Genomic DNA, 24,672 nt, shown 5'->3' with positions numbered 1-24,672 from the left:
AAGTGGGAAAAACTCATGGAGGTGCCATAAAGTTTTTGATTGAATATTCCAGCGATGTGTACAATATAATATACTGTTAAAATGTTATCAGATGTAGGAGGCAAGAGTCGCTAGTGGTAATTTACATACTTAGGCGTGAGAGACAGGGAGGGAAAGAGAGAGAGACAGAGATTTGAGATAATAAAAGACAGCTGCAAGGAGAGACGAGTTCGTAAAATATAAATCAGCGAATGACTAAAGATCTCCTATAAGTAGTCATAACATAAAGTAATTGAAATGCTCCTTCTCTCCGGGGCATGTCGTACACATGATAAATTTCTTGATAAAGTGAACATAACAATTTCATCATCATTTCACTTACTAAATTGAGCCCATTCTTGTGATCTTCATACGCTGATTGCTATTGTGGGGATCACGTTAGGTGTATATATACGCTTGTGTGTTGTATACACGTTGGGGAGCTTGACGTCAGACTATTTCAAGTTTGGCGTGGATTTATGACTCGCTCATTTCGTTTATTATGCATGCTCAATATTGATATGTTTATGTTCAATCATCAAAAGAACTACACGTGAGAAGTCGATTCTGATCGATGGGGCTACACAGCAGCCTCAGCCATCATCTCGCGAGGAGAGGCCCAGGCAGCGATCAGTCTCCGCGCTGCCTCCCATAATGTGTTGAATCATCGAGCAATATGCCCATGATGACTCTCTGCCAACATCTTTCATTGGGTTATATGCGCGCTGTGTCTGGAATTTTTTCCTCTCCACCATATTCTCGTACAGCGCTGAATAAATGAAGGGAGTGGTAGTTAAATGCTCACTTCGCGATACTATCACATCATAACTTGATTTTTGCAAACAACCAACGAGACACACAAATGGCTCAAATGACTCAATTTGCAAAAGGCAAGCCAGCAAATTGCGTACTTTGCACATTATATATTTTTCAATTACTGCACTTTATGATGCATTGAATCTCATTCATGAGGAAATAACAAGAGAGGTCTGCTTTTTTTTGGTGCATCGCGGCCGACACTCTGTGAGATGATTGAGAGTGGTCATTTGTTATATTGTATCCTGTCTTTCGCTGTGCTGCCTTATCACGCTACTCTTCTGCAATGCATAAATAAATCGCTGTCGACTGTGGGGAGGAAAAACATCTCAAGTCATTCCAATAGATGAGTATATTAATAAGACGAAGACGATCTCTGGACATTCGCTAGCAATTTGCATATCGAGGAGAATCACACTTTTTCCGACGCACTTCAGTCACGATTCTTGCAAAATCTCAACTGTGGAATTTTTGCGGAAGCTCTATGGAATTCTACATTGATTTGCCGTTTTGCTACTGCGCCTAGAAATTCTCAGATCACATGCAATTTCAATTTATACTTAGAATCTCTGTGAACAGCTTTAGGCATTCAACGCTGAATGTTAATCTCGAGGGAGAGAAAGAGAATGAAAAACCAACATTAAACTGTAAATTTATCGTATTTTTGCTCGTGCGTTTAAAAATTCCGCATTTTTGCTGATCTTATCGCGGGGTGTTTAAACCAAAAGCGACTGCAATAACGTTGGTGGTGGGCATTCCTTATCGGTGCACCGCGTCGCACGTCCAAAAAAGCAACTCAATAAATATTGGCGCTAGTCAATGATGGAGAGATATTCATAAAATGCACGTCAGTGAAATTTTATGAAGTTGTTTGACTTGTGGATGATGTGGAAAAAGACAAAGGAGTTCGCGATATTAAAATTCAAGCCCTCTATCCACCTTGATTCAAGTTCATTCATTAAAGATGAATTGACTTCCTCTTTCACCATTGTTGCTTTGGGAATTTAACAAAGAAAATTGATACTTGGGCGCAATTTATGAAAGATCGGGTTTTTTTTTACTTCGTCTTACATCTCAACTCACTGGCGGAATCAAGTTCTTCTCTTATTGTCAATTGTGCTTGTGCGTACTTTGTTGATACCAATCTCCCATTGGCAATTTATGAGATGCTGCACTGGCGGTGCGTTAATTTTTCGACCATCAACAGGTTACTGAATGTCAGTCCCTTCATATTAGCCAACAAATGCACACCATTTTACCTCATAAATAATTCATTTAGCAAATTAAATGGCTCAGTGAATTTCGTATCAATCGATGGTGTTTGCACTCCATTTTTTTTCTCTCACTCTCTCGTCATTTTGCAGTGGAAACAAAAGTATGGAATACTATTAGCCTACATTCAATGAAATGTGCACTTAAAATTAAAACAATGTAATTCGTATTTTCAGTTGAAGACATTATGTATGGAACACCAAATTGACCTTTCCCGGCTGCAGCTTGACTTTATGTTTTTACTGAATTGAATTTTAAATAATGATCGTTATTGTCCTCCCATATGGTGGAAAAATGCGGGCACGAGGTAGTCAAGTAGAAGTACAAATTTTACATTTATTTGCAATAATTAAAACATGAGCTTTTAATTTTATTCTCTACTCCTAAGGACACCATCGGAATATGTGCTCTTTTTCACACTGCTCGCTTTGCTCTCTGCAAAATGCTAAAAATGGTACCTTCAATGCACTCGATGATGGAATTTCACTCGGTGAAGCATGATAAAAATACATGATGAGTTAATTGTTTCAATTGCCTTGTTTAATGCTTCATTTGTACATAAATAATTGAGATGAAAATCAAAAGCATGCTGTACATCTTTATTGATTATCGTCAAGCATAGTGTTGTAGTAGTCTAAGAAGTCGCCCTCGTTTTCAGTGTAGCCAGTATTGGTGAGACTGTTGGAAAATCCACTTATAGGCATAAGCTAAAAAAATGGACAAGAATTAATATGTTTTCCTCAGAAATTCGTCATGGTTTTTGTACTAATTCTTCTCAGTATCACAGTGATTTCCACCATAAATACACATTTTAGCTCTGATTCTCGCTCGATATGGAAATTTCGTTAAAGCGACATGGTAAATATATCACTTAAATAATTTGTACAAACATTTGGTGAAAGACGGTAGAGTGTTTTGATTACCTCGCTGGCACGGCTGAAGTCTCCAGTCATGAGTGTGTCTGCTGGAAATCTCTGTCGCCCACGATCGGAATAGAAAGTGTCGTGATTCTCAGAAAAATTATTCAACATCTCTCGACGATCAGGAGTGTCCATGAGCACTTCGAGGACCCTTTTCTTGCCGCGATTTGGATAAAAGAGATCCTGCGATAGCAAATCATTGGCCAGACTTGCGGACTCCTTCTTGATCTTCGACTTGGAGTCCGGATCGAGGGGCGCCTCGCGCTTGACGGACTTCTTGCCGCGATTCGGGTAGAACAGGGGCTCATCTTGCAAGTCCAAGGGAAAGCCCCGTTTCTCCCACAGCGCCTGTTGAATCGTCTTTTTGCCGCGATTTGGAAAAAACAGCTCATCGGTCGGGATGATATCATCGAAATTCGCCATCTTACTGTGCCCACTCTTTTTCCCACGTTGAGGCATAAATAAGTCTGTGTTGTCGAAGATACTGCTCTCCAGTGAATTCCTCTTTAGCATCGTATTGTAATTACTCTTCTTTCTGCCTCTTGGTGGGATGAATGGATCTCTCAGAGAGTCTGGAGTGAGTACATGTGGCAAATGGCGCGATAGTTCAATTGATAGTGGATATATATTGGACTCAATATGGTTCTTACCGAAATCTGGAACGTCCGCTGTCTCACGGCGAACCAATAAATAATTTGGCTCCTCAGCAAACAGTGCACCCTCACGCAATCCCGACAGATTTACACTCTTCCACATTCTCATGCCGGACATACGTTTTGGCGATAGCGATGGATATTTGCTGGACAACTTAACTTGTCGGCATTTGATGGCGAATCTGCGAATTTGATGCAAAGCCATAACTTTCGCAGAGAGTCTTCACCAAAATTTCCTTCACTCACTTGCTATTTGTCTGTTGACAGTCAGGATCATTCCTCAGCAGGAGATCCAGGAAGTCTTGAGACGGAGAACTTCTCCTGAATCTTGTATCGCCCAGGGAAAATTTCTTCTCATGATCTTGCGGCTCATTATTCATCACCTTCTTCTCAACATCTTTCTCATTTGGCTTCTCTGTCACAATCTGGGTAGTTGATGAGGATTGAATGAAGTTGAAGAGGGGCAAAATAAGTATAATTGACCAGAGTATCAACATTGTGGCGGTCACAACACTTTCATACAAATTATTCACTGGTGCTTCGACAACAAAACGAAAGAAATCACTGACTGAAGGAGCCACAGTGGAGAGTCCTTTTATAGGGATATTTCTGGACCAGGAGAATTGCGTGGTGAATGTGTGGCTGATGTATTAGTTTAATTCCATAACAGTCTGGAAAATTGAATAAAATTGTACAGGGAATACACTTTGAGAAATTGAACAGAACATTTTTTTTCTCATGGAATTTCTCAGGGTTTGTGTGGTGAATTTTGCAGTGTCAGTGGTCAAGGGGATAATTGCAAAAATCACAGAGCAGAAAGCAAATATTGTGGGACATTTTTTCAATTAATGGTAAAGCAGTTCTACTCCATCAATGCCGTATTTTCTCTGAAATTAAACTTTAACTCAATTCACATGGGAATTTGCACGAAGAAATGTCACTCACGTGGACTTGGAAAGCACTTTTGCCTGATTAGGGATTTATGAAAATATCGCATGGCTAAGAGGAATCCTCCTGTGAAAATATTCCCTTTCTGGGTTTCTCTCTATCTTTCTGCCTTCCAAATGGTCATAAAAGTCATAAACACGGCCTGAGAAGTGTTTAATTATTTAATTATATGTCTTAGTGAATAAATTTTCACACATTCTCTCTCTCTGACCGTGGAGCTCGTTAGGTGAAATGGGTCATACTCCTGCACATGCACTAAAGTCTATTCCTCGCTCACTTTTATTTCCAGAAAGAAATAAATGACGTCTTCGAGCAGCTCAACCATAAAACGCACGGTGCAAAAGATGAAGTGCTCCCATACACTAATAATACGGAAGCAAATAACGTGGAACGGAGAGGAGATAACAAATTACAGAACGAGGTGCGGTTAATGAAATCCGACGATCTAGTAATAAAAGAGGCAGAAGATCCAGCCGAGATCGTGAAGAAGCGAGATCAGCGGGAGAAAAGATGTGACCACACGACAAGAGCCAGTGATGTGAGATCGACAGAAACATCCATACTGCCGTGCTCGAAGGACAGGGAGAGAGCAATGATCAATGAATGGGCCGATAGTGTAATGAGAGAATTCGATGAGCTGGCTGATGGGGAAAAGAAGCCGGCTCCTGCGGTGAACAGAAGGCATAATCGACAATGGAATGGCGCTCCTCGTGCTGACCATCCGCAGCCATCCAGTGACACTCTCGCGAACGGCCAAACTGTAAGCAATTCAACCATTGTGTGCCTATTATATTCACGCGAAACCCCTGAACATCCGCAAATGCTCCTCAAATTTCCATAACTTTCTTCTTGGCAACGGCAAAATCACGAGTTTGGCACGGGGTGTGCCGAATGTAGGTGTCATCGGGCGCTGATTATTTCTCATTCATCGCCTAAACAATGACAGTATTTATATAAATTTTCAATTACATATTATAATTTGTGACTCAGCGTGGGTTAATTTCATGAATGGAACAACACTGAAAATGACTCTTTAGAAGACAAAAAAAATGTCATTAACTCGCTGAATAAAGGAGACTTTCCAAAAACAGTTTTGCGAAATCCCTCATTGAAATCGCTAAATTGGAATTTTAAATTCATTCTTTTATGTCGTACAATTTTTTTTTCTTCTCAGTCTTCTTATTTTATTAATGTTGCAGTCTCAAAGAGACACACGACAATCGATCACCCATTCATAAATCATTAATTTTTCTGACCGAATTGTCCGTTTTGGTTCTTTTATTTCCCATTCATCACCACCAATCAACTTAAGAATAAATGTAATCCATCTTTTGGGACAGTCAACAATGCATTTTTGATTCGATCGAATGAGGTTTCCTTGCATCACTAAATAAAAAAAAGCAAATAAGCATGTGGATGTTTATGATTTGTCCATGTTTGCAATATAATTTAAATGCAATGTGTAATCCCGAGCAATCCATTTTGCAATCAACTAATCTGTATCAATTGAACTCTCGACTTGTAAACTGATTGAAGCACAGTTTGAGCGAATTTCGTAATTAGCAATCAATTTTATCAATGCGGATGTTTGTTTACTCTTCAATGTTGCTTAACAATTAAATTCGTGTCTCAGAATCAGGGGTAAACTGCAAATAAAACGCCATGTATTAATAGAATATGCTTAATACAGCTGACAATGTTTTCTTTGGAGCAACACTTTGTTGATTATAGCAATTTTTGCCATGACATTGTGACTATTTCCTCACAAGATCTCTCATATTTGGGTCAGGAATGATTAAAGAGTGTCGGATTTTCAAGAACAAAACACTAATCCATCATCAACAGATCACTCGCTTGTCGAATAAAGCATTCACGAGCGCTAATGATCTTGGCCACTTGAAATCTCTGTCTCTCTCTGAAGTAGAATGTCTATTTTTTGACCTTGTTTTCAGGATTCCACTGGTTCATCGCCGATCCTTCGCAATTCCTCAAGCACCGTGCTGAAGATCGACGAGGAGACTGTCGATGAGAAGCGAGAGATCTCCACTCAAACTAGTCCCAAGCTCAATGTGGTGAAGAAGGAAGTGTCTCCGGATGCCTGGACTTCTGAAGAGTCCATCCTTCGCGGAACGGACACTGTGGACGAGGACAATAAGTGAGTTGAATGGTAGTTTGCAGTTGATTTCGATACTAATTGCATCTCTTGTGATTAGGTCAACTTCCTCGTCTGCTGGAGAGGATGTTTCTGCAGCCATGAGCTCAGGAAAGTCTGGCAACTCTCTGAATTCCTCAGTGGATGACAGTGCAGAGAGTGGACTCGGCACTGCCTCGTCCATCCATGGATCTGTTTATCGCAAAATCAGACCTTATCTGCATCAAATCTCTCAGAAGTCCATCGATGATAAGAACATCTGGATCAGATGTGAGAACGCCACGACTCAGACGGGAAGAATACGTCCGCCACTGAAGCTGATAGAGAATGCTTCGTTTGTCTCCACTGACGACCCGGATCTGCTGGAAGTGCTGAGTCTCTATGACGACAATAATGCTGATGATGATGAATTTGCCATCTCGGATTCGGAAACCTCGTCGAAATTCCAAGACGACACTCTGTCAGAGGACGCACGGTCGGAGAAGAGTGTGGTCAGGAGGGTTCCAGAGGATCAGAGCGAGGATGACGTGGTGCTGAGGCGCAAAGGCAGCGTTCCGAAGACGGTCAAGTGCTTAGACAGACTGGCGATGTCAGTGTCGTGCAGTCCAAATGGCGCGAACAAACCGATAAATAACACTTGTATGGTACCTGAGAATCAGTGCAATAGCTTACCTTTGAATCGACGGTTGGCGAAAGAGAAGCTCCTTCCGCTGGTGGGAACCAACAACAACAATAACAACGAGAACATGAGCGATTCCGCCCTGCCCGTCAGTCGGCGACCCTTCTGCCTGCCCATGAGCCAGGAGTCATTCCACAACATCTCCCAGTTGCCATCGCCCAGCTCCACGTCTCTCCACAGCGGCGGCAATCGGCGGTCAGCACTGATGGTGCAAGAGCTCACCACGAAGAGCAACTCAGCGCCGCTGCTGCTGAAGAAGGAGCACAAGCGAGACACCTTCACGGATCAGACAGCCGTAAGTATCACAGTCTCAATTGGGGCCCAAGAGTCCCCCTGATAAGCTCAAGCACCAATTTCGTGAGTGCGTCCTTGAGATAGATTTGTATCATTATCATCTCCATTTACATACACCCAATGTGGACTGTGCAATCATCTCCGGTGCTATAATTTGCACCTCGCGATCTCGCACTGGGGCAGACAAGAAAATTATTAGATTGTGAGCATCAGAATAGAATAATAGCACCAAAGTGGATTGTCATTATATTTAATGATTAATTTAATGCGATTGTTCACAATGAATTACCAGAAAACGCGCCACTTTCTGCCAAGGCGCGCCTCTCTAATGGGGGAAGTTTTCTCCTGGGAAAATTACACACCATTCTGTGAGAAATGTTTCATGCGTTATTACCATGAATTTTGTCTTCTTCCAGAGTCTACGATACTCACGATCGCAGAGCGACAGATACTTGGCAGGTGAGTAATTTCTGAGATCACTTCTCGCATGCTAAATTCCTGTGTATGGATTTTTATTGACGCAGCACAATTCATTCATGAAGTCGAAACTTGACCGATATTTCTCAGCGTAGCATTTGCATTTTATTATGGTGAGATTAGAGATGCATGAAAAAATGTTCTGAGAAGTTGTGTGTGAAAAGAATCAAAGCACGCAAAATTAATGTGTTGTAAAATTTCAATCTATCACAAGCATACAATTTTGAGTGATGAAAAGTTGTATATGTTCAAAGTTGCGAATTGCTTTATCAAGTTTTTCGCCTCCCACCTCCCCAAGAAGTGCACAAGGAAAGCATCTTAATATCCCTTTACTGCCAATCTCAGAAATTGAACTTATACGAAGTTTGCCTCGGATTGCTGTGATAGTCAACACACAAGTCGATATTGAAGGCATCTCAAGCATTGCCAGAAGGCACTTGCGGGAGGTATTCTGAATGAAATTCAGAAAATGCCGTTGATAAATAACGATGCAGAGGAGAATGTGTCCTTGTCATTTGGTGTTCGCTCTCTTCGGGTTCACATGAGCAGCAAAGTGCCTTGGGAGATGTCAAGGGTGGCGATCTGTTGAAGTTTTAATACCGCATAACATATTTTTGAGGTCACGAGCCTCGTCATTTCTCAACGGGCATCGCGCATCTAACGATGAGGCGATCACTCAGCACAATTTGTAATTTGGGTAAAATTTCCATGTTTCTCCGATGGGCGGAGGAGGGATGGTTATCAGTGCGCGGGTTATAATTTTATTTTATCCTGTGATATGGACGCCGTGTTGTCCATATCGTTTCATCTTTCATTTCGATTTATTTTATTTTTGCCCACTCATTGGCCCAGAACGCATGCGCACACTCATACTGGCAGAAAGAGCTTTCCTCACATTGTACGGCCGGATATTCATCATTCGAGGAGAGTGTGAAAATGAGAAGTTATGAAAAGCCACGAGACTTTTCTATACATTGATGGGGACCGAAAGAGAGAGAGAAATGGGAGAGAAATTGTGTGAAATGAAGACATTCTGCGGGAGAGCGTTTGGCCTTCCGCAGAGGAGAGAATTTTGCACAAAAGTCGAAAGCACATGTCGAGAGGGAGGCAAAATAAACTTTTAGTAGCGTTTAAGGTGTTAAGCGTGTCGGAGCGGCTAAATATGATTTGTTCTCATTTTCTTTTTACATCCAACTTAACTTGCTCAAGTGGTTATTTTGCGAAGTTGAAAAATAGTTTGGGAAAAATTTCATACCAAATTCACCAATTGTAGATTTGTGATCAACAAGAAGAAAAAAACTATGCACTCTATTTCAACATGACAAACGACTTGTTTCGCAAAGTGTTGCACTAAGTTTAGTGTTCAGTGTGGCAATTGGGTGTAAAATTGGAAAAAAATTCACCATTTAGCGTGACTACAAATTGCGGGCTTTGATGGGAATGTGAAGTTATGATTACCTAGAAAAAAAGGTCTATAACAAAAACACTTGCTTTGAAATTGATCTGAATTTTTGTGCTTCGTCGGAACGTTTTTGTGTGAAATCTTTCAATTCTACACGTGGTTCACAGTTGAAAGAGAAACTTCCCATACGCTTTGCGTGCATGTTAAAAATATTTCAAGTGTCCAGTACATTTTGATTTATTTGTACTACTGTGTATTTTGCTAGCGTGATTCGCGGGATTTTTTCTCTCTCTTTCTCGACGGCAAAAATACGCCTTTGAAAAGAGCGCGAGAACGCAAGAAAGAATATATTTCAAGTTTATACTGGTATTGTTGTGCGATATTGGCAAGATGCAGCGCCGAATGTCGACAATTCGAGAGTACAAGTTCTTCAGGAGCTTCTCTGCCAAGGTAGACAATTGGCCCATCCGGAAGGCGGAGGCCATTTGGCGGAAGATGCGAGAGAGGAAGATTGCAGGTATTAAATGAGAATTCGCATCTAACACAAGCATTTTCTTATATAAAAACTTAATTCCCTCGAAAAATTGTAAACATTTGCGTGATATTTATAGCATAAAAATTTTGCGTCTATTTCTGTTCAATTAATAAATAACGTGAAATGTTGACCTTTCTCAATTTGTACACCACATTTTCATATTAAAAAGAAATCTGTACAATGCACATCACTACAAGCTAACGCACTCTATTTATAGCCCCAATTGTTTCGCATTGATTTGGCATTTTATCACGATTCGTGGGAAAAAAAATTGACCGAACGGATTTGATGAAATTTCTGTCGAATCTCGGATTTGGAACATTTTTTTGGGAATAATATGAATTTTGGGCGATGGTGCAATTTAAAGGCGTGATTTGCGAGTGAGCAGAAGCCGTTAAAAAAAACGTTGGGGTTTTTATTGTTCAACCTCGACAGTGAGAGATTCGAAGGAAGTCCACGAAAGTCGTCACAATGGTCATTGGGTGTTATATTTTAATTTGCTCTCTGTCTCACACGCGGCAAAGTATCATTACCTCAGGTTTCTCTCGGCTTTTTGCACGTCTTCCGTCCGTGGCACACAAAAAGCTGTTTCGGAGTTAATAAATTTAAACAATATTTCGCCCCGCGCTGTTGCAAGGGAATTTTTTAGGTGTCACGACGGAGACGAATAATGGGTGGAAGTGAAATTTGTGCTTCATGCACTTCATGCCATGTAATATGTGATATACAAGAGCCTCTGCTCTCTGGGACATTGAAACAATTTCAAAGTAAATACATTGGCTTGGGTAAGATAAGGCGCGGGAAAAGTGAAAAGGAGATTGTATCGAGAGCAAATAATATTCTCACTTCTTTTGCTATTTGGCATAGGACTTGAGTGACTACTAGAAATGCGCAATTTGAGCAATATTTCTTACGAAAGCCAGTTCCTTATCTGCTACATGCGTTACCTTTCCGTGTTACTCATTTGCCAGACCGTCGATCCCACAAGTGCTGCATTTTCTCTCTATATTGACTCACAATCAACAATGTCTTCAGGAGCTTGTTGGACTGTCGAAGAAGTTATTTGAGACAAATGGCGCGCGGAATCAGACGAACACGGAAGTGGTGTTGTAGTAATTTTTATATTAATTTATTGCATATAAATACACATCGCACTTTATTAATTGGACACATTTCCAGCTATGATGCGATCATTGGTTCTCCTAATTTCTAGTATCCATCTTTTTCTCTTCATCCTTGCTCGCATTGTATCCCGTCAACTTTCTCCAGAAGTTCACATATCGATTCTTGGATTTATCTTTGGACTTTGGCTTTTCTTTAACCGTCTGTTTCGAAACTTGTGCCATTGGCACCTTCTGAATATGATCCGCAATTTCAATTTCGGCAATCTTATCAACTTTTTCCACTTCTTTCACAGTTTCAGTTTCTATCTTCTCAGTCCCTTTATCACGATTCTCATTTTCATGTGACGAGTTCGCTAATGGCTTCACCTCCTCACTAACCCCATTGTTCTTATCCACCAAATCGACTTTATCATCGACGACATCCATCAAATTCCCACCAGTATCACTTGACTCGAGATTGACATTCTTACTGGCATTCTGATCGTAATCCACTTTGGCGGACATGCTGCGCTGGAACAGGACTGTGTATCCTTGCAAATTCGAGGCGCTATTCCAGGTGCCGATGTTGTTGTACCCATAGCTATTCCTTCTCTGCAACACAGGCTTCAGAGGCACTTCCACATCCACGACGATGCTGGACTCGGCGCTCTTCATGGCGTTCAGCGCTTTCATGGACTGAAGGAATCTCTTCAGTGGATCCTCATCACTCAGCTGCTCTTCAAACTGCTTCTCGCGCTCCTCCTTGTCTTTCTCAGCCAGCTGATTGCGATACTTGAGTGACATAACATGGCGAGAAGACACAGGCGTTCCGGGAACACTCAAATCGATGTGCTTGTATTCCTCCTCCTCAGCCTCACGATCGATTCTACTCTTGCCCGGCAGCGATCGTCGCACGGTGGATCCTCTCTGGAACACCTCGGTTCTGGTCTCAGTGAGGAACCTATATTTGGCCTGCTTATTGCGGTCAAAAGATCTTCCACTGGTGGCTCTCGCCTCGCGATCTTTAATGGCAAAACTGTGTTCACTCATTTTCTCTTCACCCACAAATCATATGACACTCTTCCTTTGATATTTTTCAGTCCACTGCTGACTTGAAATTAAATCGATGTGATTTATTTTGAAGACGACGTTCCACATCGAGCTGGTTTTTACTTTATAATAATAATTATGAAAGGCAGTGGAGATAAGATAGCGCGCAATCTACAGTGACACATTGCCGATAGACGTTACACACCTTTCACTGGAAAACGCCTTTATAGGCAAATATTTTTTCCGCCTCTCCTATTGATCGTCTTTTGTGTGTCCTCTGGGTTGCCTCCAGTGTAAATAACATCAAAGGGATTAACTCCATGTATTGAGTGTTAATTTTTATATGGGGGTGTTGGCTTTCTCCTACTACACAAAATCCATCCACTCGTTTGCGGAGGTATTTTTATCTCCAACCACCTCTTTTCACGATAAATTTGCTGTGATGTGTCTTATCAGTATCACATGAATCGATGGCTTCATGAATGAATTAATGTCTCAGTCGATAAGCATGGCTGTGCACATTATTGTGATTTATTTTTCAATGTTCTTCTTTTGCAGAAATCGAAGCCATTGAGGCCTGCAAATGGCTGCGAGCCGCTGGTTTTCCGCAATACGCTCAGATGTACGAAGGTGAGTGTCTCACTTTACGCCCAGAAAGATCATAAGACTTCCTCGTTCAATAAATGAAAAATTGCCCATTAATCAAACGCCATGTATTTTGTGGGAATTTTTTCTGCGTATTTCACGCGCCAAAATGATTCGCAATCTTCGCAATGTTGTATAATTGGGAATTTTCACGAGTGATTTAAAAGTATAATCATGCCTAAAGATTATGATGGGGTAATTTGCGAGATATATATTGTCAAGGCTTTTATTGAGCTTTCCTGATTGATTTAAATACTTTATGTGCGCGCATGCAATTGAAAATCTTTAAGAGGAAACTCGAGAAATCGGGGTCACACATCCCCTAATTGGCTTTATGGCCAAAGGCCTGTGTAACTGAATAAATCAAGACGGTGAGCTATCAATTTGAATATCTTATACTCCATTTCAATAATGTCTGTGCGCGATGATTTCCATAAACCCCATCACAGACAATTTTCATCTCGGTGATTTGCATTGTCCCAAATGTAGGTAATTAATGCGCTTTGTCAATTTTAAATGCGGAACACAATGGAGAAGCCTTTCTGCCACAGTCCATGCTTAATATTAATATTAAATCACTCTACATATCCTCTCAGTGGCGCTCATTGTCTTTGGGAGGTGCAGTAGAGCAAATAATAACTATCAAAGACGAATTAATGACAAATCAACATTGAGTGATTCAATTTCATATCCAATATGGCACATGGAGAGAGTGAATGGTGAATTGAATAAACAAATTAGTTGCACGGAGAGTACATTACCATGTGCTATGTTTAAACACGTTCGCAAGCTTACACAAAATGCTATATTTATGGTCATCTCGCAGTGGATTGATAATGTACATGGGAAGGTGGTTGAGTGGTGCTCGTGGGGTCTCTTTAGGCATTTCTGCGACGAGAGACACTTTCAATTGGTGAAATGCTATCGAATTTCCTCGCCTGAGAGACAAGCCATTGTTGATGATTCATTTGGCAAAATTGAATTTCACGCGCTCGATGGCTCGATGGTTGGGGGAGTCTTTCTCGTGAATTGGGGTCATAGAGCAGATTCTTTTTTAATTTAACTCACAGAGCAAAATCGTCTCTCTTTCTTTCCTGGGCTTTGGAATATTTTAACCTACATTCTACTGTGTTGGTGGTTCGATTGAATTTTCCGCCGTAACCCATTTTAAGCCTCTGTGGTGATGAATGGGTGTTGGAAAAGTGAAGAATTTTCGCTGAGGAAAGCAAGAAAAACAATATTTTAATTAGCAACAGCATTAAGTTGCCATTGCGAAAGAATAATTAAAGGCAACAAATGATTCATAGTCGAAGGTTGGGTGTTCTCACGCGGGACTTCCTGGAGGGCCAGAGAGCGATGCCACGAGGGAGATTTAAATCGTGTTTGTGAGATTATTCATCGGGAGAATGTGAGATATCTTGATAGAACTTCCTCCCATTCTTCCATCGGGTTAATGATCACCGCCTCACTCCAATCTGAGATACTCTGACTAATCAACCAGTTGCACCACTTTATATTTTCAATTCCACAAGCCTCAAAGGTCCGATTTCTCGCTTGGTAATCGGATTATTTGTGAGAGTTTATATAAAAATACCATGCGATGGAAGCTGAAAAAAGGCACTTTTCTTTGTCACGCAGAGCCCATTTATCCATGAGTGAAACTGCGCGTGAATTTTCACTGGAACGCGTCTGACAACGTAATCATGCGACGAAAATGATCGCAAAGAGATCACTTATGGCTGTGGCTTGGCGAAGAGATCGCGGCCCAGCGGTGTGACAATGCCTCAATGAGCGAGAAATTGAGATGTAATCCCAATTCATGTCTACCGGAAGTGTTTCAGACTAATTTGTATTCTATTTGGCCGCGCTATAGTTGGCCTGTGTGTTGCAGAATATCTAGTATGTTGTCGCTTTAATGGAAAAACATATTATCTGCGTGTTGAAAGTGTACGTGCATATATCATGGATTTCCAATAAATTTATTCCTGTCCAAGTGTCTCGGAGTCTCGAAACTTGCGTGCATTGCCCACGAGTTGCACGGTGATGGGTGTGCGTTGAGGAGAATGAATCACGACATTCTACCCATGTGTATATTGAAAATTTATTCAAAAAGCTGATTTTCTTTCAGTGCATCACTCCTTGTTTTGTATACACTATGGAAATGAGATGATATATTTCTCACACACTCGCATGAGTCGCGGAGAGAGAGAGATATATTTACCATATAAAATTCATAATTGATACATACTTTCATCTTCACTTTTATATGCGTTTTACCATTGCACTCCGTGCCACCATTTCTTTTCCCCAGCGACCAATACATTAAACGATCAATGATCCGTGCGCGATCGCGCAGTGAGGAGAATACAGTGGGCAGCGAGAGTGTCTGAGCGGGATTTTGCGAATGAATGGAGAAAAGGTGCAGATGAATATTTCCGTCGCTCAGTGTTTGTGCCACTCTTGGACGATTCTTGGGGTTATTGCATTTCGTCGTGGAAATCGCCTTTTCGATGATCGCGCACAGTCAAAAGCTCAAACGGCTCGTCAATCGCGAAAAGCAAGTCAACGCTGCATTCAGTGGCTTTCTGGCTCTCGCGCGAGATCAATCGCATTTTCCTCGTCAGTGCTTCGCGCGCGCGGTTTCTTCAAACTGAAAAACTTCCCTGCACAATTGGCCCATTGATCCGGCTCCCCATGTTAACTTACACAGCTGGAGAGGAGCTGATGAATTAATTTGAATTCAATTGAAATGCACAGAAGTTTCAGCGATAGCGCAAAAAAGATCGCCTTTTCTCCTAAGAGTCGGTGAGAGTGATGGAAAACGGCCCATTTCTCCGTGCCATTCAATTATTACCCTCAATGGTGGAATTCATGGACTTGTTGCATTTCATCTAGGAACGACAATAGAGTGTTTTCCATTCACTCTCGTGTCTATAGAGGCGCTGGTATTATTTATCGATATTGTGCAAAGTGTGGAATCAATATTTGAATTATCTGTCGCTCGTGTGTGGACAGAACGAGAACATCTTCCCAGCAGAGACTGTGCCACAGAATAGATAATTTGCAGTTTGCTAGTTGCGGTACCACAGCTAATACAATAGCAAAGGTGTACCACCCACCCACCCACCCAACATTGTGGCCAACCTTATAATTTCCAGGGCAACGCGATGAACGAGAGACTGAGGATGTGTACGTAATGAAATTTCTAAATGGTATCTCTTAGCAATGCTTATGAAGAGCATTTTCATGCCACACAGCTCATGCTATATGTCTGTCCTATTAATATCATGAACATTCCCTGTGACAAACCAACCCTTTTGTTGTATTTCGCCACCACCTGCTCGCCTCCGCCCGCATCGATGCCTCGTGAAGTGTCCCATGAGACTGAAGGATACATCCTTGCCTCAACATCTCATGAATTAAAACTTTAAGGGATATTTTATGTGCAATTTTAATGGATGCTAGAGAAACGAGAAGTTATTTTTGTACAACCGATGGCATTTATTGACTCTATATCCATACCCAATGCGAGATAACTTCAGAAGGACTCGTGCTCAAATGGAGTTTGCACAATCGGGAAACTTCTGGGAATATTCACAGTCACTCCAGAGAGTGTGTTTAGGCCAAAAATAGTCTAATAAGCACTCCCACACTCAATGCACTTGTATTTGATGCTGCAGCGAAGCGCTATGGAACGTCCTCTAAAGCTCAAGGGTGGGAGTTTGTCATTGTTTATAAACTTTGCAGGAATTTAAAGGCTTTAGAATTTCTTTTAATTATGAGTTGGAAGCTTTTCATGCGAACGTATACAGACTATAAGGAAGAGTTGGGATTAAAATGGTAATTATTCTGCGATTTTTAATTCAAAAAAACTTCTCGTGCATTCAGAGAATTTATGAGAATTTTTCCGCGCCAAAATAGCATTTTAATTATCTGAGAATTTGGGTTAAACTAAAATGCAACTTAGATTTTTTTTCCCAGTCTGAAATCTTCAAGTGTTACTCTTAATCAAGCTTAGGAAGCGAAATGTGTCACCAACGTCATCAATAATCTGCCTGTGAGTCTGGCTTGGCAGAGTGATATTCCCACTCAGAATATTGCACGCGTTGCGAAATGGAATTCTCACGATCACTTAATCTAGCCACTTTTTCATTTCGCTCATCCTCAACTCAGTGGGATATCCATGTCCGCCCACAAACTTTAATTATGAATAACACCCTATGGAATATTTTTGCGTGAAATCCGAAGCGCTTTTCGCTCGCCCGCAGAAATATCGCTCAACTGTGTGATGTGACTTTGAATCAATTTAATTTCAATTACAAGTATTTTCCCATTAATTCCACTGAGAATCGTTAATTCGAAAATAATAGATTGCGCCACAGAGCGTATTTCCATAGCCTTGGAGGAAAGAAGTAAATGGCCAGAGCATGACTGTTTAAATACATTCTGAGAAATTTGCATGGCACAACAAAAATATCCTCTTGCCATGGTGGCCAGGCAAAGCCCCAGATTCCGGATGCATTATTACGCACGAGAGCTGAAGGTCTGGAAGTTGCTCTCCGCGATACCTGATGAGTGAAATGGAGAGTCCCCGAGGAGATGGCATTGTTCCGTCTTCTCCTTGGACAAGCCTGGGCGTGTGAAAAAATCCGCAATTCTCCCGCGAATTTTCTCCCTGTTAGACACGAGCTCAAATTGAGCTGGAAATTGCTTTATATATTCTCCCCAATTTAACGACGCGCAAAGGGAGCCAAATTGTCTGGTGGAATTGATGAAATGCGGTGAAGCGGAGCGCTTTAAAGTTATTAATATCGAGCGCATAAAAGAAGGCAAAATTATTTTACAACATCGACTGTGGGATAAATTTATTATCTTTATTCATTTAGTGATGCTCCACCGTGTTTGAGAAATTTGATTTCCGCATTTTCACTCATTTCACCCCACATTTTTTTTCTTCTTCTCACGTGCGAGCACAAAATGAATATTCGAATGTGCATCACTTTTATGTATATTCTCCATGGCGCTCTTCAGAACCGCCGCATACATGATTTTGCATTTATTTGCTCTAAAAAGGATTCTCGATGCGCACAGCTTTTTCCTCATCTGATTTTGCACTCTCTCCAATTCAATGACGTTCTGTGATGAAATGCTATTTAGATTGAATGGGGGAAGAGGAACTTCACGTCAGTTCACAATGAAAATACACACAATAAATTTCGATCAATATTGGGTTGACGCTTTTCATAAATATAAAATTGGGTGGTGATATTTTGTGGATATTCCACAAATATCCCCCACGTGTTAATAAACTATGGGATGAAAATGTGCAGCGCTATGACGTAAGGGAAAGTGCGTGTTGATTTAGTGGAATGCGTAAAATTGTGGTGTACGGAAAGAAGGGAACGTCGTTCTATAATTAAATCGGATTCTATGGTGTCGACGAACGCGTGAAAGTTGCAAGAGAAATTCTTCTAAAATACCACAATCGCAGAACTCTCCTTTAACTATATTAAGAATTCCAACTACTGAGAAGTGGGTTAAGATAATTCACACATGTCATATGGGAGTGATATTCATTATCGCATAAGATGTTTTCGCTCTCCTTTGAAGAATGACCCCAAATCTCATGTTGTCATTGCAGAAGGAGAAGAAGGATGAGGAGGAGAGAAAAAAAACGTTTGGAGAACTTATATGAATGAATGATATATTTACACTAGTTTTCGGTGATCTGTTTTACTTGAGTTCCTCAGCATTAAAGAAAACCAGCAGAAATGTGACAAACAACATTAGTTTTGTGGAACACGAAATACAAGGAGCGTTCAGAGATTTTTCATTCGACCTGCTTTTTTCATTCTATTCCCCAAAGAATCTTGTGCAAAATTTATTATCACCAAGAAAGATACATAATCATTCATCTCAAGAGAAGATATTCTTGTCTCTGATTTTTTGATAAACATGCTGAAAGATCCTGACAATCTTCGGGCGATCATTAATATTCTCTTGTCTTTCTCCTCTCTTTGCAGACCTGCAGTTTCCCATTGATTTGAGCAACGTGGCGAAGGATCATCCCTTCCTGGAAAACGATCCCCTGCAGTCACTGTACCGGCGTCTCGTGGCCCTAAATCGCTGTGCCGCCATGCGACTGGACGGAACCCACAAGCATGGGAATGTGAGTGATTTCTGTGCGCAAATCCCCGCAGCTATTTACCCCCATCTCGAGGCAGCTCTGACTTTCTTTATATTTACTCAAAATTCCACAAAGTGGATGGAACAGTCATTCTTTTGCCATTTTCTATGTCAGCGCAAATGAGATTTGAGGGAATTGGGTCATTGTCCATCTGCTTTAAAGCTCTCGCAATGCCCGCAATGCTCAATATTTCAGTTGGGTAATTGTGAAAAACTATAACGTGGGCTTCGAGCGTAATTACACATTTCGCGGTTGTTCCTGGCGTCATTTATTTATTTAAAATCCAAAAATGTTTATCACCGGCTGGTGGAGAGCGTTTTGTTTTATTGATTATGTTTTGGCTCCTTCTTCATCAAGAACGTTTATAAATTTCCGCGAGAGAGCCTCGAAGGCCTTTTGCCACGATGCTTTGGGGGTTCCTATTAATAGAGATTTCTTACTAAAATAGTCAAAGGATTTGTTTATCCACAGATTGTCCTTCCACTCGAACGATCTTACACTTTTCAATTGATTCGCTTTAGTTTGTTCACTTTTTTCGCGTGTGATGAATTATCGTCTGAATATATTTCACGAGGAAATGGAAAAGTCTCGCCAACGAAGCGCAGTGATGGCAAAATCCTCGATAATTTACCATATTATGTATAAAGATTGAGAATTTATTGAAATCCACTCTCTAGCATTTGCTACAAATGAGTCAACATTGCTGAGGATTAAATTCCATACAATCCGCGAGACACTTTTCGAGTAGAATTTTGCTTGGCTCGGCAAACAGTGTGACTATGCATCATCACTTTTCGACGGCATAAAATATTTCAATGTATTCATATGTAAATTGCCGTAATGCTATTTGCACGGTGGATTTCGATTATAAACACCCAGTGTGAGACGTATTAAGTTCATTATTAAGTCGTGTCTATCGTCTCCTCGCCCTCTGGAGTACCTGCCTTCATCTCCATCATCATCTTTTGTTGACTCCGCATGGCGTGCAGATTCTTTCACTGCGAGCCATCATCGGGGTCTAATAAGGCATTGTGTGACGAACGACGATTGCTCCAGGTCATTCTCTTGCGATGCCCACGAAATGCCGAGCCACTTTCCTAGGCCATAGCGGAGAGAGAGTGTGAAATGTTGATTCCCCTGCAATGATGATGTGCTCACGTGTATCCGAGGCATTTGTGCCTCCACAAGTGACACCATAATTATCAAATGAGACACGAGGAAAGTATTATAACCGATTGTCCGTCACATTTCTCCGCAGAATGACGACTCGGACGATGATAGTTGCGCCCTGAGCGAAAACTGGACCTTCCAGCCACAGAGTCGGCGATGGTCACGAGTTGGCGAGATGGACATCCCGCCGCCGCCGGCCAAGGGTGACAAGAGCAAGGACAAGCTGAACATCTCCTCGCGGGAATCCTCTCCGGAAAGGTGAGAAGACGCCCGCCCAAATAGCCACTGGCCAGAGGGAAATTGAATGTGTAAAACTCTCTCTGTTTCTCCCCAGCACGGACGCATTTGACTTGCTCGGCCTGCCGCACGGGGGCGATGCAGATTTGCAGTCCAAGTTCCGTCGCTCCGGCAGTGAACGCCTCAGAGATGGCGCCAAAGCCCTGCTCAAGCGCGTCGAGTCGATCAAGTCGAAGCGGAGAAAACGCCAGAACAGGGAAGGTGTTATAATAAGCGGACCGCAGGTTTGTGCCTGAGATATTATGAGCTTGAATTATCGCGCGTGCCGCGATAAAGTCTAACATGTTGCACCTTCCGTAGGTTCTGGATTTCAGTCAGATGAGCCAGAAGATGAGCGACTTGAAGTGCGTGGATGTTTTCTCTCATCCATGCTCTCCAATTCCCACCAGTCCAACCATCATGACACCGAAGCATTTGTTCTTGAACAACAATGAGCTGCGATTGCCCTTCACTGATCCCAATCGTCTCAGTCCCAAGCATATTCCCAGCAAGAAGCATCACTATCGCTCGCTGTCCAATCGCACGAGTCCTCTGCACTTCATGGGCCAGACCTCATCGAAGTCCGGCGATGACTCCTCATCCTACTGCAGTGACACCAACAGTCAGGACTCGGGCACTATTCGTGTGGGCAGGAAGAAGCCCAACAGAGCCAGGAGATTCTTCCAGCGCGGCAGCAAGGTTGAAGATGCAGGCGCCCTGTCAGACTCTGAGTGTCATCCGGGGAAGAATAAGTACTTCAAGGATCCGTCAGTAGCGGGTTCGGAGGTGAAAACTTCGAAGTTGTCCAGAGGAGGATCGCTGAATCTTGGAAAGGAGTCTGACAAGTACAGAGATGCCTTCCAGAAGAGGAGCTTGCGATCCAGAAGCACAATCCGGAAGCATGAGCGCAAGACGGACAGCGACAGCAAAGATGAGGATGTTATTTTGAGATCAAAGTGAGTTTTACAACATTTTTCTTGCTTGTGATTATTCCAATTGGGGAACTTGTTCTTGCAGCCGAGGTCCTGTTGTTCGATGGCACAGCTTCCAGACTGCTGACAAGTCTGAGATCAGATTCTCACGGCCACTCTCCGCTCAAGGATCTAAGAAGAAGGAGACTGGAATTCAATTTGCCGCTCTGTCATGTGGTCAGTTCCAGGTCATCAGGAAGTTGGCCCTGGTCACGCTGACCGGCTACATGGAGCGCTACTGTCCGTCTCATCGATCGGGATGGAACTGGGAGTTGCCGAAGTTCATCAAGAAGATCAAGACGCCGGACTACAAGGACAAGAAGGTCTTCGGTGTGCCTCTGCTGCTGGTTCTCCAGCGAACTGGACACACTCTGCCCACCTCGATTCAGCAGGCGCTCAAGTGGCTGAAGGCGAATGCCCTGGATCAGGTGGGACTGTTCAGGAAGTCAGGCGTGAAGAGTCGCATCTTCAAGATCAAGGGCATGGTGGAGGTGGCTAAGGAGTCCGAATTGGTGACACTGTTCGATGGGCAGCAGGCTTACGATGTGGCTGACATGGTGAAGCAGTACTTCAGGGAATTGCCAGAATCTCTGCTGACCAGTAAAATGTCTGAGACATTCATTGCGATTTTCCAACGTGAGTAGAAACACTTTCATGTTTGCCCGACACTCTCCTATGCCAAAAAAGGAGTAAATAAGATATGGGGAGTGATACAAAATTCATGAGAAGAAGAAACCATTTTATCGCGAGGAAATGCAAACTGCTGCAAGAATTGGCCCTAATGAGTCTAATTGATATTTCAGACTTGCCTCCAGAGGTGCGTCTCGATGCTGTGCAGTCTGCCGTTCTCCTTCTCCCTGATGAGAACCGAGAGGTGCTCTACACCCTAATTGTCTTCTTGAATCAAGTGTCTGAGTGTTCCATGTTCAATCAAATGACTGCGAATAATTTAGCTGTGTGTCTGGCTCCGTCAATATTCCACGGAGGAATCATCAGTCCGAGGTATTGCAGCCACTTTATCTTCAAAATTGCCTCCATTTACCCACTCATGAATTGCCATTTCCAGGTCAAATTCCGTGTCTCCGCGTCGTCGAAAGCCAGCAGGATTGCCAGATCCGCGGGAATTGTGCGAAACAAAGGCCTCCCATGAGTGTCTCACTTTTCTCATCCAGAACTACCGCACGATCTTCATGATTGCCAATGAGAAGATGCAATTGTGCAAGTTTAGCTACATGGATGAATCCAAGCCGGTCACATTGGATACACTTGGTGAGGAAATTCAGCTGCACGACTGGCGTGGATATCTCTATGAATGCACAACGGCGGCTATCAAGGAGGGCAGAGAGAAGTCCCGAGGCTGGATATCATCCCAATCGCTGGACTCTCATGTGGACATTGCGTACAAGAAGATCGGCGATGGTCATCCGCTTAGACTGTGGAAGTGCACAGTGGAAGTTGAAGCGCCCCCAACTGAAGTGCTCCATCACATTGTGAAGGAGCGCCACTTGTGGGACACTGATCTGCTGAAGTGGCGCATTATTGACCAGTTGGATGAGAAGAGTGAGATTTTCCAGTACGTTTGTGGTGGACAATCAATCACGGATTATTGTGTGCTCAGGTAAAATGGCAGCGATGAGCTTTTCAAAATGAATTATTCAATTAAATACTGCTCTGATCGCAGGTCTTGGAACACTGAGCTTCCGCGGGGCGCTTGTGTCATCGTGGAGACATCCATTGATCATCCGGACGCTACTCTTCTCCTGCTGGGCGGCGTGAGAGGCGTTGTCCTGGCGTCACGCTACCTTATTGAGCCATGCGGCAGCGGCAAGTCACGGATCGTCCATTTGGCACGTGTGGATGCAAAGTATGTGCCACCTTAGCACTGATTCTCTCAGAGTTTAACCAACCCCTTTCGCATGTCTTGCTTATTCCTCAGGGGGCGCACACCGGAGTGGTACAACAAGAGCTATGGTCACATTTGCAGTCACTATCTCAGCGCCATTCGCAACTTCTTCAAGCATGTGACTCAGGGCCCAGAGAGCAAGGTATGAGACTTGCTGCAGCCGCCCAAGGCGCACCCATGAGAGCTCCACAATGGCCAGAGAGCCAAGATCCAGTGAAATGGACAGCTTGTGAAAATGTCTTTTGTGTATTCAGCTTTTCTGCTGCTTTGAGCATTTCTTTTGCTGTCTAGAGAACCTGAGTTATGGGAATATTTTCTTTAAAACTTGAGTATTTTCGGGCAAAATTAAGGACAAGCAATACTCAGTTCTATACCACAGTTGAACATTTCTTTCTCCAAACTTTGGGGAAAATAATATTATATATAATATTTGGTTTCAAATCTATCACGTTTTATACTAGTCATCTCGTAGATGTAAATTCATTTGTAAATGTGAAAGAGAAAATATTACTGTTGATACATATCCTCGTAATGAAAAGTGTACTCCTTTCGTGTAAATGATATAACAATCCAAAGAATGTCCTACAAAAATATATACATACATATATATCAAAAGAAAACAGTGTATAATGTTAGGTGAATTAGGGTCCAAATATAATCAGTCTACTGAAATGTTGTCTAATATACCATATTGTCTATTAAGATATACTTTTTTGTTCATAGTGTATAAAGGACTTATATAATATACAGAAAATAATTGATATTGTTGATGGAGTGCAGCCTTTTCGGGAACTTAATTCTGAGTGGGATTCTCAAGAATTACCCGAGAAGCTTTGGGTAAAGTATTAAGGAGAAAGAGAGAGAAGAAAACATGCATTCAGACAGAGAGTTAATCAACTTTATTATTTTTTGTAACACTATATTTGAGCGAAAGGAAAAAAAATCATCATTTTTTTGGAGTAATGTTTAAAGAGAAGGACATAAGAAATATATTGGATGGCATTTGACGTGTATTTAAAAGAAGAGAGCAAAGAGAAATAAAGGAAAATGTTTATAGAGATGCAATTTTATTTCAATTGATAGTAAATTCCGGTTTCCTCATTTTCTGAAAATTTGGCACAATTTTCCAATTGTCTACATGCACAAAGTGTTCCATATAAGTACTAAGAGAGCGTCTCCAGCATTATTTCTCATCTCCTCT

The 24,672-nt window shown here is 42.0% G+C and overlaps 2 protein-coding genes across 6 annotated transcripts in view; one reads left to right on the top strand and one right to left on the bottom strand.

Annotated features, from left to right (window-relative positions):
* LOC132265424 (rho GTPase-activating protein 7) overlaps positions 1-24,532 on the top strand; it is a 33,024-nt gene extending 8,492 nt beyond the window's left edge. For 2 of the 5 annotated variants that reach the window (XM_059766092.1, XM_059766091.1), the window contains exons 4-17: positions 4,917-5,387; positions 6,580-6,782; positions 6,841-7,753; positions 8,169-8,211; positions 12,878-12,949; positions 18,988-19,133; positions 20,410-20,579; positions 20,656-20,842; positions 20,919-21,553; positions 21,615-22,204; positions 22,372-22,570; positions 22,635-23,186; positions 23,250-23,432; positions 23,505-24,532. In XM_059766092.1, coding sequence (XP_059622075.1) covers positions 4,917-5,387; positions 6,580-6,782; positions 6,841-7,753; positions 8,169-8,211; positions 12,878-12,949; positions 18,988-19,133; positions 20,410-20,579; positions 20,656-20,842; positions 20,919-21,553; positions 21,615-22,204; positions 22,372-22,570; positions 22,635-23,186; positions 23,250-23,432; positions 23,505-23,619 — 4,479 coding nt within the window. In that variant the 3' untranslated portion in view covers positions 23,620-24,532. Of the gene's footprint in view, positions 1-4,916; positions 5,388-6,104; positions 6,783-6,840; positions 7,754-8,168; positions 8,212-9,999; positions 10,149-12,877; positions 12,950-16,106; positions 16,154-18,987; positions 19,134-20,409; positions 20,580-20,655; positions 20,843-20,918; positions 21,554-21,614; positions 22,205-22,371; positions 22,571-22,634; positions 23,187-23,249; positions 23,433-23,504 lie in introns of those variants that run through there. The other 3 variants (XM_059766093.1, XM_059766094.1, XM_059766095.1) reach the window with 3 other exon arrangements.
* LOC132265426 (uncharacterized) lies at positions 2,625-4,385 on the bottom strand. The gene is made up of 4 exons (XM_059766104.1): positions 3,926-4,385; positions 3,677-3,861; positions 3,030-3,598; positions 2,625-2,813 (listed from the first exon to the last, which is right to left on the bottom strand). The coding sequence occupies exons 1-4, from the start codon at positions 4,174-4,176 to the stop codon at positions 2,706-2,708; spliced, it is 1,113 nt and encodes a 370-aa protein (XP_059622087.1). The 5' UTR covers positions 4,177-4,385; the 3' UTR covers positions 2,625-2,705.
* Positions 24,533-24,672: the final 140 nt, after the last annotated feature.

The sequence above is a fragment of the Phlebotomus argentipes genome, unplaced genomic scaffold (assembly GCF_947086385.1).
Source record: "Phlebotomus argentipes unplaced genomic scaffold, Phlebotomus argentipes genome assembly contig_2, whole genome shotgun sequence".
Classification (NCBI taxonomy): domain Eukaryota; kingdom Metazoa; phylum Arthropoda; class Insecta; order Diptera; family Psychodidae; genus Phlebotomus; species Phlebotomus argentipes.
Note: the sequence above shows the minus strand (reverse complement) of the source record. Positions and strands in the feature narration are given on the sequence as shown.